We start from the raw sequence: 17,181 nt of genomic DNA on the forward strand, positions 1-17,181 counted from the left end.
ATGTCATTCTGACCAGTGGTGTAATTTCAAAAGCAATTTGAAAGTTTAACTTTTATTATAATCACCCTGTACATCACATTTGGACACCAAAAACTATATATTCATGCATTCAGTGCTGTCTGAAACAAAATTACCACTTACCTATGCACACAAATGAACTTTCCAGTTGTAATTATCTTTACATAATGTAATAACTAGCCCCTTAAATACAGCCTTCAAAAAAATCTGTTGATACAGTCTATAAAGTAGGGATGATGTGTGCTTTTCAAACACAATTTAACACAGCGTTTAAAGAACTGCAATAAAAGTTTTACTGGGTCTGTGAGGAGAGTTCTTCCCCAAATTTCAAAGACACTAGTATTAATTAAGGTGGTTGATAAGCTGATAACCTATTACAGCTCCACCATAATACTGTCTTCTCGACCAATAAGGCACTTTCCTTATTACTGTTTTTGATGGATAAACCCAACTAGCTGTTGGAAACTGTGTTCCACTGAGGAGTCGGGATTCTTTAACCACTGAAACACAATCTGACCAGCTTCATTTTTTCTTGCCTACCTGCATCATCTTCGAACAGCTCTCTATCTATGCCAATCTACTCAGTAGTCATTGATGGAAAAATAACTGACTGATTCAAAAGCTTGAGTTCCGCTTGCTTTGTGATATAGCTGATTTGGACTTCATCTGTTCCCTCACCTCTTTCCACTTTCTGCACCTCATTCCCAGTTTTTATCTTTTGACACTCGATATCTGTGTTACAGTTTGTATTTAATTACATTAGATTGTAACATAACAAAACAATGATTCTTCTTTGTTTATCAATTGTAGTACAGCAACAAAAATAAAAAACAAGCAATTTTCATTAACATCTATGTTCTGTACATTTTCTTCATTAATTTGATATGTTACAAGACATACAATATAGATCACATTTTGTACTATTCTTTAGTTAAATCTTTCCACTGACTTGGCAGAATTTCTTTTGGCACAACTGCCTGCAACAATGCAGTGAGACAAAATACCGAAACAATACACAGATAGATGAAAGAACACACAACATGAAGACAGTGTTGTATAACTAAAAATATCAACAACTGACATTGAATATTAAGAAATACAAAAAGTAACATATTACAATGCAGTAGTGCAACCAGAATGCCTAGAAATGAATTAGAGAAACTAGAAGTATTAAAGAAAAGAATGAGGAAAAGTTTAGGTCCAGTAAAAAGCATGTAACAGTGTAAATTAAGAGGTAATGATAAAATATATCAAAATACAGTAAAAAATAACAGAAGAGAAAGACAATGTATATTTTTTATACAGAATTAATTACAAGGTTTATACAAAAGATCTGTAAGTGTCTATGGAAAAAGAAACGATGTCAGATGTGAAAAGTTATAAAGTCAACATAAAAGTCAAGATCAGACATATTTTCTGAAGGCACTTGTTAAAATTAGAATTCCAAGATAGAGGTAGCATGAAAGAACATGCTAAGTACTCTGGGGGTGGGACGACAGATAAAAAAGAAACACTACTGTAGGGAAAAAAATAGTAAATGAGAAGGAACTGAAATTGTCATGTTACCGCTAGCTGTTTGTAATGGGAAAACTACTTTTTCCCTGTATTCACCAGCCAGTCGGTCATTTACAATGTTGTCTCTTAACAGTTATCAAGCATGCACAAAAATAGTAAACAAAACAAATTTCAAATCTGTGCATAGAAATATCTACAACAGCTGTAGCTTCATATGTTTTAAAACACAAAAGATTATCACCCAGCAAGCCTTGCTGCTTTCCTAGCATAGTATCGCTCCAATGCAGCTTCAAATAGGGGTCCAACTGTACGTTTTTCCCAAATGTTGCACTTTGGAACAGGCTCTGTAGTCTCTACAGTTTCTTCACCGACTTTCTTATCTCCTTGTTTGCTTGTGTCCAATTCCTTTGAGTTTTTTGCAACAGCCTCCATTTTATCAGCTTCACATTTGTCTTTGTTGTTGCTGACATTTTCTGAAATTTCTTCTGAATCACTCGAGTCATCACTCGAGCTATCACTAGGGGAACTCGAACTGTCCGATTCAAGAGTATTTTTATCACCATTGGAGGTTGGTACTGTTCTCTTTCTGGTGTGAGTATCTTCTCTATCAGAAGAAGAGGCACGGCGTTTTCTGTATTGTCTTTCAGTAGGAACCATCATGCGCTTTGCGTCGCCTGTAACAGACATAGAAATTATGTAAAAATGTGGTTGAAAAATTTCGTTCTCTAAAAGGTAATCTGATTAGTACAGGATTTTGCATATTTCCCATTTAAATAATGCCGGTCAACATTTTTGGAACTGTTGATATGTGAACACATGATGTGCAACTTGAAATCTCACTCAGCTCTATGCAGCAGAGTTTTGGGAACATGGTTTCCTCAGAGTACCGCCCTTATGGGCATCCTGAAGGCTCTGGTGTTTAAGCCTAAGGATGTCCTACCAATCTGCAACAATTTTCACATTCCACTGCTTATATCAAAAGAGAATTAACTAAGTTGCTGAAACTTCGTTATCGAACACCTGTCTTTGTGTATCTCTATTATGCTTTGATATGTCTTTAATCAACAGTTGGTATTACTGTTTTCATAGTGTTTTAGGCAGTTTTCTTGTTTCTATCATTGGCTATTCTGTCCAGCACTGAAATAAGTTTGCAAATTCAGTGCAGAATGCACTGATGCCACCAATATCTCATCAACTATTGGTCCAGGAAATGAAAATATTTCAGCTGCTCCAAAAGCATTTACATGTTTAGATACTGTCTTTTGTTGATTTGAATCTCAAAATGAAAGTGACCAGAATCAGATATCTTTTCGCAAAAAATATGAGACTTAGCTGCTTGTGAGTGACTGGGCTTGCTTTGACAGGCCATACATTTCCACTGGACATGCCAAATGTATACATATACTTCATTAAATAGGCTATATTACAGAACTCCTATTGCACTTGCTTTTGTAATAACAAAAGAGATTCTTTATTGTTATAAATATATGTACTTTTTGTTGGTAAATTGGTAAATACAAGTATACAGTTCGATTATGAGAATAAACTGGTGTTCCAAACACCCATGCCCTCAAATGGCTCAGATAATCAATGCTCTCCTGTGAGATTTTCACTCTGCAGCGAAGTGTGCACTGATATGAAACTTCCAGGCAGGTTAAAACTGTGTGCCGGACAGAGACTCGAACTTGGGACCTTTGCCTTTTGCGGGCAATTGCTCTACCATCTGAGCTAACCGAGCACAACTCATGCCCCGTCCTCACAGCTTTATTTCTGCCAATACCTCGTCTCCTACTTTCCAAACTCCACAGAAGCTCTCTTGCAAAACTTGCACTCCTTAAAACTGTTTTAATCTGCCAGGAAGTTTCATACAGCACACACTCCACTGCAGAGTGAAAATCTCATTCTGGAAACATCCCCCAGGCTGTGGCTAAGCTGTGTCTCTGCAATATCTGTTCTTCCAGGAGTGCTAGTTCTGCAAGGTTCGCAGGAGAGCTTCTGTGAAGTTTGGAAAGTAGGAGACGAGGTACTGGCGGAAGTAAAGCTGTGAGGATGGGGTGTGAGTTGTGCTTGGTTAGCTCAGATGGTAGAGCACTTGCCCGCGAAAGGCAAAGGTCCTGAGTTTGAGTCTTGGTCCGGCACACAGTTTTAATCTGCCAGGAAGTTTCAATGCTCTACTGTATTTGTTTATTGATTGTTTTGCTGTCCATATACCAGTTTTCAGAGTGTACTAATTGTACTTCTCAAACCAGTTAAAGATAAATGCACACATTGAGATAAAGAGTAAAGATCAGAAATTATTCTTTTTTGTTAAAAAAACTTAATAGTTACATATGCTAAGGAGTCATTACAAACTAAAATCTCCTATTGAATAACAGCATTTTTCATTAATACACACTACAGTATCTTTCAAGATTACATTTAAAATTGTTCCTATTTTGTGTTGACAATGCTCTGCAGCCTTTATATTACTTGTAATTAGCTGAAAGTTTTCTCTTCCCCATGTACTGTAATTACGTATGTTACTGTTCATTATATTATGTTTCGGACTTATTTTCACAAACATCGTTGCCTGCAGGATGTGTGTTGAGTAGATGGGAAGTGTTTTATATTTCATGAAAATTTCTCTGCAAGTCTTCCCCCCCCCCCCCCCCCCCGGCCCCCCTCTCCTCCCCCCACCCGCCCCCCTCTCCTCCCCCCTCCCTGCCCTCCCTCTCTCATTTACTTTAGCTACCACTCTCACTGCCTTTTCTGAAGTCTAAAAAAGCCTCTCTGTATAGGCTGCTGGTGCTCCATCTCAAAACCATACTGTAGATTTGGATTTATCAAACCGATATGTATTTGCCTCAAGGTACCATGGTCGAGGAAGGCTCTTTTCAGTAAGTACGTATTTGTACAGACTTCCTTACAAATATGATCTATATGCTCTTTCCATGACAGCTGTCCATCAACAATAACACCCAAAAACTTGAGTTTATTTGTAGAGCTAACAAGGAACACCTCAAGTGTGAGGTTGCAAAAGGCAAATGTCGTTCACAGCACTCGAAGGCCTACATATTGCCTACTAAGAAACCACAATATTGGCTACTAATGGCAACAGGAGGCAGGACTGTAGGTATCCAATGGTGAGCACAGCATGAGGCTACAGAGTATAGTTGAACTGCTTAGTCTACGAATAACTCACAACTGTGCTACAGTGCTAGTGGTGTTGATACAAAGCAGAGCAATGCCAATGATGTACAAAACAAACATTCCATTATATCAACAACAGTTGCCAAAGTTGGCATTTCATCAGAAAGGAACTCAAGAAATCTCTCAGAGTGAGAAAGAAGTGGCAGGTGAAATATTAGCATTTATGAAAGATGTGTCAGTGGAATGTGTGGTGCCATATACACCTGACAATGTTCATAAGGAGTACATCTACATCTACATGATTACTCTGCAATTCACATTTAAGTGCTTGGCAGAGGGTTCATCGAACCACAATCATACTATCTCTCTACCATTCCACTCCCGAACACCGCGCGGGAAAAACGAACAACTAAACCTTTCTGCTCAAGCTCTGATTTCTCTTATTTTATTTTGATGATCATTCCTACCTAGGTAGGTTGGGCTCAACAAAATATTTTCGCATTCGGAAGAGAAAGTTGGTGACTGAAATTTCATAAATACATCTCGCCGCGGCGAAAAACGTCTTTGCTTTAATGACTTCCATCCCAACTCGCGTATCATATCTGCCACACTCTTTCCCCTATTACGTGATAATACAAAACGAGCTGCCCTTTTTTGCACCCTCTCGATGTCCTCTGTCAATCCCATCTGGTAAGGATCCCACACCGTGCAGCAATATTCTAACACAGGACGAACGAGTGTAGTGTAAGCTGTCTCTTTAGTGGCCTTGTTGCATCTTCCAAGTGTCCTGCCAATGAAACGCAACCTTTGGCTTGCCTTCCCCACAATATTATCTATGTGGTCTTTGCAACTGAAGTTGTTCGTAATTTTAACACCCAGGTACTTAGTTGAATTGACAGCCTTGAGAACTGTACTATTTATCGAGTAATCGAATTCCAACGGATTTCTTCTGGAACTCGTGTGGATCACCTCACACTTTTCGTTATTTAGCGTCAACTGCCACCTGCCACACCATACAGCAATCTTTTCTAAATCGCTTTGCAACTGATACTGATCTTCGGATGACCTTACTAGATGGTAAATTACAGCATCATCTGTGAACAACCTGAGAGAACTGCTCAGATTGTCACCCAGGTCATTTATATAGATCAGCAACAGCAGAGGTCCCAGGAAGTTTCCCTGGGGAACACCTGATATCACTTCAGTTTTACTCGATGATTTGCCGTCTATTTCCACAAACTGCGACCTTCCTGACAGGAAATCACGAACCCAGTCGCACAACTGAGACGATACCCCATAGGCCCGCAGCTTGATTAGAAGTCGCTTGTGAGGAACGGTGTCAAAAGCTTTCCGGAAATCTAGAAATACGGAATCAACTTGAGATCCCCTGTTGATAGCGGCCATTACTTCGTGCGAATAAAGAGCTAGCTGCGTTGCACAAGAACAATGTTTACTGAAACCATGCTGATTACGTATCAATAGATCGTTCTCTTCAAGGTGATTCATAATGTTTGAATACAGTATATGCTCCAAACCCTACTGCAAACCGACATCAATGATATAGGTCTGTAGTTCGATGGATTACTCCTATTACCCTTCTTAAACACTGGTGCGACCTGCGCAATTTTCCAATCTGTAGGTACAGATCTATCACTGAGCGAGCGGTTGCATATGATTGCTAAGTAGGGAACTATTGTATCAGCGTAATCTGAAAGGAACCTAATCGGTATGCAATCTGGACCTGAAGACTTGCCCATATCAAGCGATTTGAGTTGCTTCACAACCCCTAAGGTATCTACTTCTAAGAAACTCATGCTACCAGCTGTTCGTGTTTCAAATTCTGGAATATTCCATTCGTCTTCCCCGGTGAAGGAATTTCGGAAAACTGCGTTCAATAACTCCGCTTTAGCCGCACAGTCGTCGGTAACAGTACCATTGGCACTGCGCAGCGAAGGTATTGAAGACGATACATGCTTAACAAGCAAAAGTGGTTTGAAACATGTTATCAAGCCATATAAATCATCATCTTTGCTGGATAGGGAGCTACCAATCCTGTCTCCAATGAAGGACAATCCTTGTCCAAGGAACGGGTACTAAATATAATTACGTACATGGAAGATCATCTGCAGCTGGGGCAGCTTCTGAGGTAGCGCCACTGTGCCATGGCACCACTTGTGTGAAAAAGAGAGAGAGAAATCTATGTGAATTGCACATAAACATTGTTTTGCCATGCCTGCTCTCATGTTAGTTTTCTGAACCTTGGAGTCAACTGCAGATTGGCACTGTCTGCCCTCACAAGCACTGTGTGAAAGGCTCGGCCATCAGTTTCTACACGCTTCTTACGGCAGAGGTGGAGTCACAGCTGCTTTGACTTAGAGCTTTGTGTTCCTCCTGCCAGAGAGCAGTTAAGTGCAGAAGCTACAGAAGCATGATCTTCTACCGTATCGAACGACCATGTTGGAAGACATTGGGGAGCTCAAACTTCTTGTAATCCAGTGTTACAATCTTTCTGCAAATTAATGCCAATGCATTTGTAAATGCAAATTAATGCTTAATTAAATCAAATGCAGAAATAATACACTTAAAGATAATTATAAATAGCTACTTATAATTTGAATACAATTATGCCCTTAGATTCTGAAACTAAGAGGCATTATTTCAATATTTGTATACTTCACAACAGCAAGGCTATTGGTACAGAACAAAAAAACTAATGTATTTACCATCTATTGAGAATCTATTTTCCAAACAACAGTGTAGTATTTCTGTTTATACTCATTGTGTTCGTTTAATAACTCACTTATTTTGTTGATTTTGCTACTTTCACAGTTAACTGAATTTTCACTTACTGATAACAATGTGCACACAACCATACTCTTTCAGTTACCAGACATCACAATAACTACAATGTGTTCATACAGAACTGTATTAAAAATGCCATTTAGCGATAGGACCCTATATCTACACTAGCAAACAAAAAATTGATGCCGTACATTCAATTCGGAAATTTACCAAAATAGCAAATGGAAGAAAACAATACTGTTTTTTTTTTGTTTTCCTTGTGTGTTATTTTGGGGAAATGTTTAGTGGTGTAAGACCAAAACAACTGATATTGGGTATATATGGTCTACAATGAAAGCACACGAAATGTCAAAGAGACACATAAATAATGCACTTAGTCTTTCATTTCTAGGCAAAACCAATATTCAGCGAAATTAAATTCACAATATAGACAAACAATTGACAGCCACAACAAATGTGTAGAAAAGGATATATACTTAATTTAATTGTAAACTGTATTTGGTTCTGTGACGCTTTGCAACTGGCTCTCAGGGGCCACGGTGAATCTGCTGCCTTTCAAAATAAGGGTTTTTTTTGTGAGCTAATTCAGTTCAGTGCAGAACTGGATAAAGATTTCAAGTCCATCTCTGTCAAGTATCAGTGTTCAAAGGCATTTCTAAAACTGTTCAGAACGAACTACTGCAATGCATGTTCGACGAAGTGTACCATGAAAGAAAATGTGAGAATTATGTTGCAATAATTGTGATTGAAGAAACAGGTGTGACTTTCAAATTTCAATTGGTTATTGTTTTATGTTATGTTGTCGAGGGAGATTTGTTAATCCAGAAAGTCAGAATGCTCATACTATATCTGAGAGAATTATGAGTGAAACTGAATCATTAATTGATGATGATTGAGCAAAACTAGTAGACGAGTGGCAAATCGAATTGGGTTCAGAAATTAATGAAAGACAAATACCCTAATGCAAACTACATCCATTGTTATGAGCACCAGTTCAACGTACTTATGTCTATGCCAGCCTGTGTTAATCGCAAAGGCCACATCTTTTTTGTACATCTTTCATGTATTTCCTCTTTCTTTTCTAACTCGCCACTGAGATCAAAAGTGTTGCACAGCATTACTCAAAAAAGCTTTTCCCATAAGACTGTGTCACAAGATAGAATTACCACTCGCGAGTAGTAACACATGTTTATGAAAACAAGGAAGATCTTATTACTGCTATGGAAGTCACTGAAAAAAGTGAGAGCACAAAATTAGCTTCTACCATTGAGGAAGCTGATTCATACAAACAAAGACTGCAAGAAAACTAATTCATTTTCTGGCTATCACATTTCTATAAGATAACGCCTCATGCAGACATACTTTTTAATCAGTTTCAGAAGAAGATAACTGAACTGACCAAAGCAAAACAAGACATCCAGAACTTTGAAGCAGTGATGGCACGGACTCCATCATTAACAAGTTAATCTTGAAAATGATGAAGCAATGCCTGCCAAGAAGCCACAGATTCTTAATATGTATGAAAAAAAAAAAGAAGAAGAGAGAGATGGTTTGGAAATGTGTGATGCCATGCTATCTGTAATAAAATTGTGTTTTAAGTTTACTGGACACCTCACTGCAGCCAACTTATTTGATGTAAACCAGTCTGACAAATACGTCAAAAATTTTCCAGACAAGTACCTTGAAAGTACAGACACTTATACATTTCCGGAAAAAAGAAAGTTGAAGGGTGAGCTTCAAGTCTTCTATGCTAGGCCTGAGTTGAGGGCAGTTTCTGGCATAGTTCTGTTTCTTTTGCTGATTTTAAAGAATGAGCTCTGTAATAATTTTGAGGAGACAAAGTTTTGAAACTGCTAATCACAATGTCTATCTCGGCATCAGAAGCTGAGCGGTGCTTTCCAATGCTCAAGAGAATAAGACGTTTCAACAAAGCACCATGAAAGAAGAATGACTTGAGTGCTTTAGGGACGCAATCCTGTAAAATGTCATTCGTGTTAAGACTGAATATTTCACTTCAAGAGTAATAGACTTGTCAACAAGAAGGAGTGACAAATAGATTTCCAATATCATTCCAACTAATTGTTTTGAAGCTGTCTTCCCAAAGTCATGGAGTTGCTGCTTTTAGTGAGTACAACGCTTTTAGTTTTAAATGTTGGTAATTTGATTAAATTTGCTTCCCGAAGTCCAGATTACAAGTTCAAATAATTTATGTACACTCTATTATTTCTCATACTGGCACTCATCTTGATTGGACACTTTTCTGGCAGTCGGCTAAGAACTTAAACAAACAAGGAGTTCTGGCTGTCCAAGGTAGAAGAGCAGTGTGGGGGGACAAGCCACACCTACCTCCCACAGGGCTGGCAGGCTACGTCTGTGTTCTGTGCTCCTGGGAAGGCAGAAGGCAGAAGTGACATAATAATGGACATACGGATCGCTGATTCTATCTGGTGTTGCGAGAGTCGAATTCGAACTCTGTGACAGAGCAAGACTGCTCTCTGCACTCATTTCAAAATAAGGAAAGGAAAACCAACAAGCACAACTCAGAGCAAAGAGGAGTACACAAACCATTCAGTAACGGCTAGAGCACAATTGTTAGCTGAGACTGCCATTGTCGTTAGCATGGTAGTTCAGGCCCGACCTCCACCAGTATTCTTATGCAACCATACATCAAAACACCCCCGACTTACAATTGTCACATAAAAGTGTCCGCACATACCCTTCCCTATATGTTTTATTTGATATAATATCTTATTAAATATATGAATTATTGACAAAATTTCATAATACATTCAATACCACCAAATGAAGTTGTTTTGGCCCTGCCGATGGACTGCCTCAGTGGCTTAAACTAATTAAAAAAACCGAATAAATCTGCAGCAATGACTGTGTAGTGCATATGAAAACTATGGATTTTCAAGAGATGCACTTGTTACAAAAACTGATATTTGCACATTTCAAGGATGCCTGATTCAATTTACAGCATGTGCATGATAGTGACCTACTATGTTATGCACATGAAATTGTGCACAACATAAATTACAGAGATTTCAAGGGAAGCAATAGACGACAAAGACAAAAAAAACTTCAAACAAAGCATTGATTTGACAATGCACAACAAACTGCGGAATAGGCCCAAAAATTTGTAGATGAGATAAACAAACTTACCTCATCATTAAGTAAGGAATTTGTTTTCAACTCCAACTTATCGGGATTTGAAGAGCAAACAAATATGAAAGGAACCATGGAAATCTGAGATACCAAGAGAGCTGCATCAAGATAAACTAACATCAATGTCTTAATGCAATCATATAAAATTATGCCTACCATTACTCTGGAAATTGGTTGAAAAGTTATTTATTGTGCTGCAAGATGTTGGAGGTGCTCTGTCCCTATGATTCCTTCTTGCAAAGCCAGTAGGGAATATTTACGTCACAAGAAGTAAGATGGGAAAATAGGCATAAGAGAACTACAACTATTGCGTGAGCACTGGTTTTGGCTAATAGCTGGTCAAACTAATTGCTTTTGTCTGGCTCCTGCTCTGCTTAAAAATATCATACTCCTTTAGCACAAACTATTCCTCCCGAAAAGTGACACTGCAATTCATACCACCTGGAACCGCTGGACAAATTCAGCCTTTGGACTTTTTTTCAATACCTACAAAACATATTATCATTCTATCTGCCGTTACACCTTAAAGGATAGGCAATTTCATGCTAACAACGAAAACAATCAATTCCAGACACCAGTTTCTCAGAACCCCGCAGGTGGGAACTAGCACTGCATGTCCTTGGTTCTCACCACCCATCTGGCCTTAATTTATGTTAATTTCTTCTGTCTCAGCTTTTCTTCACTGTAACTACTATTCGCTTCACTCCATTTTAGTTTTCTACATCTTTCATTTGTTTCCCATCTACACTCCTGGAAATGGAAAAAAGAACACATTGACACCGGTGTGTCAGACCCACCATACTTGCTCCGGACACTGCGAGAGGGCTGTACAAGCAATGATCACACGCACGGCACAGCGGACACACCAGGAACCGCGGTGTTGGCCGTCGAATGGCGCTACTGCGCAGCATTTGTGCACCGCCGCCGTCAATGTCAGCCAGTTTGCCGTGGCATACGGAGCTCCATCGCAGTCTTTAACACTGGTAGCATGCCGCGACAGCGTGGACGTGAACCGTATGTGCAGTTGACGGACTTTGAGCGAGGGCGTATAGTGGGCATGCGGGAGGCCGGGTGGACGTACCGCCGAATTGCTCAACACGTGGGGCGTGAGGTCTCCACAGTACATCGATGTTGTCGCCAGTGGTCGGCGGAAGGTGCACGTGCCCGTCGACCTGGGACCGGACCGCAGCGACGCACGGATGCACGCCAAGACCGTAGGATCCTACGCAGTGCCGTAGGGGACCGCACCGCCACTTCCCAGCAAATTAGGGACACTGTTGCTCTTGGGGTATCGGCGAGGACCGTTCGCAACCGTCTCCATGAAGCTGGGCTACGGTCCCGCACACCGTTAGGCCGTCTTCCGCTCACGCCCCAACATCGTGCAGCCCGCCTCCAGTGGTGTCGCGACAGGCGTGAATGGAGGGACGAATGGAGACATGTCGTCTTCAGCGATGAGAGTCGCTTCTGCCTTGGTGCCAATGATGGTCGTATGCGTGTTTGGCGCCGTGCAGGTGAGCGCCACAATCAGGACTGCATACGACCGAGGCACACAGGGCCAGCACCCGGCATCATGGTGTGGGGAGCGATCTCCTACACTGACCGTACACCACTGGTGATCGTCGAGGGGACACTGAATAGTGCACGGTACATCCAAACCGTCATCGAACCCATCGTTCTACCATTCCTAGACCGGCAAGGGAACTTGCTGTTCCAACAGGACAATGCACGTCCGCATGTATCCCGTGCCACCCAACGTGCTCTAGAAGGTGTAAGTCAACTACCCTGGCCAGCAAGATCTCCGGATCTGTCCCCCATTGAGCATGTTTGGGACTGGATGAAGCGTCGTCTACATCTACATCTACATCTACATTGATCCGCAAGCCACCCAACGGTGTGTGGCGGAGGGCACTTTACGTGCCACTGTCATTACCTCCCTTTCCTGTTCCAGTCGCGTATGGTTCGCGGGAAGAACGACTGTCTGAAAGCCTCCGTGCGCGCTCTAATCTCTCTAATTTTACATTCGTGATCTCCTCGGGAAGTATAAGTAGGGGGAAGCAATATATTCGATACCTCATCCAGAAACGCACCCTCTCGAAACCTGGCAAGCAAGCTACACCGCGATGCAGAGCGCCTCTCTTGCAGAGTCTGCCACTTGAGTTTATTAAACATCTCCGTAACGCTATCACGGTTACCAAATAACCCAGTGACGAAACGCGCCGCTCTTCTTTGGATCTTCTCTATCTCCTCCGTCAACCCGACCTGGTACGGATCCCACACTGATGAGCAATACTGAAGTATAGGTCGAATGAGTGTTTTGTAAGCCACCTCCTTTGTTGATGGACTACATTTTCTAAGCACTCTCCAATGAATCTCAACCTGGTACCCGCCTTACCAACAATTATTTTTATATGATCATTCCACTTCAAATCGTTCCGTACGCATACTCCCAGATATTTTACAGAAGTAACTGCTACCAGTGTTTGTTCCGCTATCATATAATCATACAATAAAGGATCCTTCTTTCTATGTATTCGCAATACATTACATTTGTCTATGTTAAGGGTCAGTTGCCACTCCCTGCACCAAGTGCCTATCCGCTGCAGATCTTCCTGTATTTCGCTACAATTTTCTAATGCAGCAACTTCTCTGTATACTACAGCATCATCCGCGAAAAGCCGCATGGAACTTCCGACACTATCTACTAAGTCATTTATATATATTGTGAAAAGCAATGGTCCCATAACACTCCCCTGTGGCACGCCAGAGGTTACTTTAACGTCTGTAGACGTCTCTCCATTGATAACAACATGCTGTGTTCTGTTTGCTAAAAACTCTTCAATCCAGCCACACAGCTGGTCTGATATTCCGTAGGCTCTTACTTTGTTTATCAGGCGACAGTGCGGAACTGTATCGAACGCCTTCCGGAAGTCAAGAAAAATAGCATCTACCTGGGAGCCTGTATCTAATATTTTCTGGGTCTCATGAACAAATAAGGCGAGTTGGGTCTCACACGATCGCTGTTTCCGGAATCCATGTTGATTCCTACATAGTAGATTCTGGGTTTCCAGAAATGACATGATACGCGAGCAAAAAACATGTTCTAAAATTCTACAAGAGATCGACGTAAGAGATATAGGTCTATAGTTTTGCGCATCTGCTCGACGACCCTTCTTGAAGACTGGGACTATCTGTGCTCTTTTCCAATCATTTGGAACCCTCCGTTCCTCTAGAGACTTGCGGTACACGGCTGTTAGAAGGGGGGCAAGTTCTTTCGCGTACTCTGTGTAGAATCGAATTGGTATCCCGTCAGGTCCAGTGGACTTTCCTCTATTGAGTGATTCCAGTTGCTTTTCTATTCCTTGGACACTTATTTCGATGTCAGCCATTTTTTCGTTTGTGCGAGGATTTAGAGAAGGAACTGCAGTGCGGTCTTCCTCTGTGAAACAGCTTTGGAAAAAGGTGTTTAGTATTTCAGCTTTACGCGTGTCATCCTCCGTTTCAATGCCATCATCATCCCGTAGTGTCTGGATATGCTGTTTCGAGCCACTTACTGATTTAACGTAAGACCAGAACTTCCTAGGATTTTCTGTCAACTCGGTACATAGAATTTTACTTTCGAATTCACTGAACGCTTCACGCATAGCCCTCCTTACGCTAACTTTGACATCATTTAGCTTCTGTTTGTCTGAGAGGTTTTGGCTGCGTTTAAACTTGGAGTGGAGCTCTCTTTGCTTTCGCAGTAGTTTCCTAACTTTGTTGTTGTACCACGGTGGGTTTTTCCCGTCCCTCACAGTTTTACTCGGCACGTACCTGTATAAAACGCATTTTACGATTGCCTTGAACTTTTTCCATAAACACTCAACATTGTCAGTGTCGGAACAGAAATTTTCGTTTTGATCTGTTAGGTAGTCTGAAATCTGCCTTCTATTACTCTTGCTAAACAGATAAACCTTCCTCCCTTTTTTTATATTCCTATTAACTTCCATATTCAGGGATGCTGCAACGGCCTTATGATCACTGATTCCCTGTTCTGTACATACAGATTCGAAAAGTTCGGGTCTGTTTGTTATCAGTAGGTCCAATATGTTATCTCCACGAGTCGGTTCTCTGTTTAATTGCTCGAGGTAATTTTCGGATAGTGCACTCAGTATAATGTCACTCGATGCTCTGTCCCTACCACCCGTCCTAAACATCTGAGTGTCCCAGTCTATATCTGGTAAATTGAAATCTCCACCTAAGACTATAACATGCTGAGAAAATTTATGTCACGCGGTCTGCACGTCCAGCACGAACGCTGGTCCAACCGAGGCGCCAGGTGGAAATGGCATGGTAAGCCGTTCCACAGGACTACATCCAGCATCTCTACGATCGTCTCCATGGGAGAATAGCAGCCTGCATTGCTGCGAAAGGTGCATATACACTGTACTAGTGCCGACATTGTGCATGCTCTGTTGCCTGTGTCTATGTGCCTGTGATTCTGTCAGTGTGATCATGTGATGTATCTGACCCCAGGAATGTGTCAATAAAGTTTCCCCTTCCTGGGACAATGAATTCACGGTGTTCTTATTTCAATTTCCAGGAGTGTATTTTTAACTGCCCTCTTCCCACCTCTGTTACTTACAATGCACTTAGCTTTCCACTCTTATTAACTTGTTGCACGATGTTTTAGTAGTAATCTCTGTCTTGCGTATTGACCTGTCTTCCACCTTTAAGCTCTCAGTTCTCATCAACCCATTACACCAGCATGATTCTACATGCATTCTCATAAGAGTGGATACCTAGCTGAACATCCTGCATGGTTTGTAATTCGCAAGGAGTTCACCTTTGATCTTGATGGAGTGCCATTTTTCATTCAGTGTTCATGCAAGATAATTGTTTGTTTAGAACATTTCTTGAATGTCAGCAATGTCCATTTGTGAAGTTTGATTTAAGGGTTGGGATGATGACAGTATCTCTCTACTGCAAAGGGAAAATGCCTTCTAGCCAAATATGAGTTGAGATCTTGAGTATGTTGGCCCACTGACTATGAATCCAATCAAGGCAAGGGTCTGCATAATGAGGCACGTCTAAAGGCTGAAGCAGTTACCAATCAGAAAAAGGTTTATTATATAACTCAGGGTTACAGGAAGGGGGGAAGCTATCCTGTCTTTTGTATGTCTGAAAGGTAGCCAATCAAGATAAGGGCAATGACACTGTGACACAGTGAGTAATCACGTGTTCAGCCAGAATCAATGCATGGAGAGAAGTATCACCATGAAACAGAACAGTTTTTGAACTCTGGTGGCCAAGTAGACTATGGAGCTTAGCCCACACCTGGAATGAAGATGCATACACCACCTACGATGAGATGTTGTGTCCCCAGCATTCTTTCTTCCTGCATTTAATTACGTAGTGAGCCATTTTACAGAGCCGCCTAAACGTAATGTGGAAGGTCTATGAATGATATCACTTGAGACATTTCACATTTCTGGGCTTTTTGATGGTCCTGAATAGGTAAACAGCTGTCACAATGGCTTTGGTCAACAATACTACCACCAGTGGACAGGGTCCGCAAAAAGGGTTATTTCATCATAGATGTCTCCAACATCTCATTGATACAATCTTATGGAGTGAAGACACAGGTGATGGCAAAGACATAAAGCTGACAGTTGGCCCTTCAGAGAGCCCAATGAGGCAATGGACCTATTGAGCAGTGAAAAAGAGGTGGCAGGATCACTGAAAAATGATCACTGTCATGAAGATGGTCTTATATTGATGATTGTAGTGAAGCAACAAGACTGGGAGAAGAGGTGCTAAGGTCAAATGCTGAAAAGATGCCATTGGCAGCACTCAAATGGGTAGGGTATCATTACTGAGAAGAAAGAAGTTGGTCAATCAGGACGCTCCTACCAGATGACACACTACTACCCCGCAGGGAATGGTGTGCACTGAAATCTCCAAGGAGCAGAAAGGGGGGAGGGGGTTGTTAGAGTAAGGTGTCAATCTTATCAAGCAGGCAACACTAGGACACACTCTCTGAATCACCATCACCCATTGGCTGTTTTTGGGTCTATAGATTCCCAAGGAGAGGGTTCCCTAAAGGGAGCCCTGTCACCGGTAGATGCCTGATGTGAATGTTACCTCTCCAGCCACGTCTTCACCCTGAAAATGATGCTGTAGGAAACTCAAGGGGGGTATGAATATCTCTCCTGTGGGCTAATTTTCTTTTGCATCTACCAGTCGGCAGCTTTGTGGGGATGGAGGTATGAATGATTTCCTGGCCACAGTACTGGCAAACTGGTAATAAGGGATATAAGCTTTTCTGGGCTTCAAGACATGAGAGGTGATCAACGGTCTTGAGTCCCTACAATTAATACTCCTCAATTAAGGTAGCATACTTAGAAGATGGAGAGGACGATCATAAAAACAGAAAAAATATGGTGGTTACTTACATGAGTTTTCATGAAGTGGCTCATCAGTTGCCACAAATTTGGTTGTTGTGTAACAGGAAGACATATACCCGAAATATTGGAAATATGGTATATATGTAACACCTGAGAATGAGTACTA

At 41.2% G+C, this 17,181-nt stretch overlaps 1 protein-coding gene across 1 annotated transcript in view; it reads right to left on the reverse strand.

Annotated features, from left to right (window-relative positions):
- Nucleotides 1-842: 842 nt before the first annotated feature.
- LOC126418496 (nuclear speckle splicing regulatory protein 1) overlaps nt 843-17,181 on the reverse strand; it is a 59,884-nt gene continuing 43,545 nt past the window's right edge. The window contains exon 6 of the mRNA XM_050085281.1: nt 843-2,207. Within this exon, the coding sequence (XP_049941238.1) occupies nt 1,771-2,207 (437 nt within the window). The 3' untranslated portion in view covers nt 843-1,770. The remainder of the gene's footprint in view (nt 2,208-17,181) is intronic.

The sequence above is a fragment of the Schistocerca serialis genome, chromosome 9 (genome assembly GCF_023864345.2).
Source record: "Schistocerca serialis cubense isolate TAMUIC-IGC-003099 chromosome 9, iqSchSeri2.2, whole genome shotgun sequence".
NCBI classification, from domain to species: Eukaryota; Metazoa; Arthropoda; class Insecta; order Orthoptera; family Acrididae; genus Schistocerca; species Schistocerca serialis.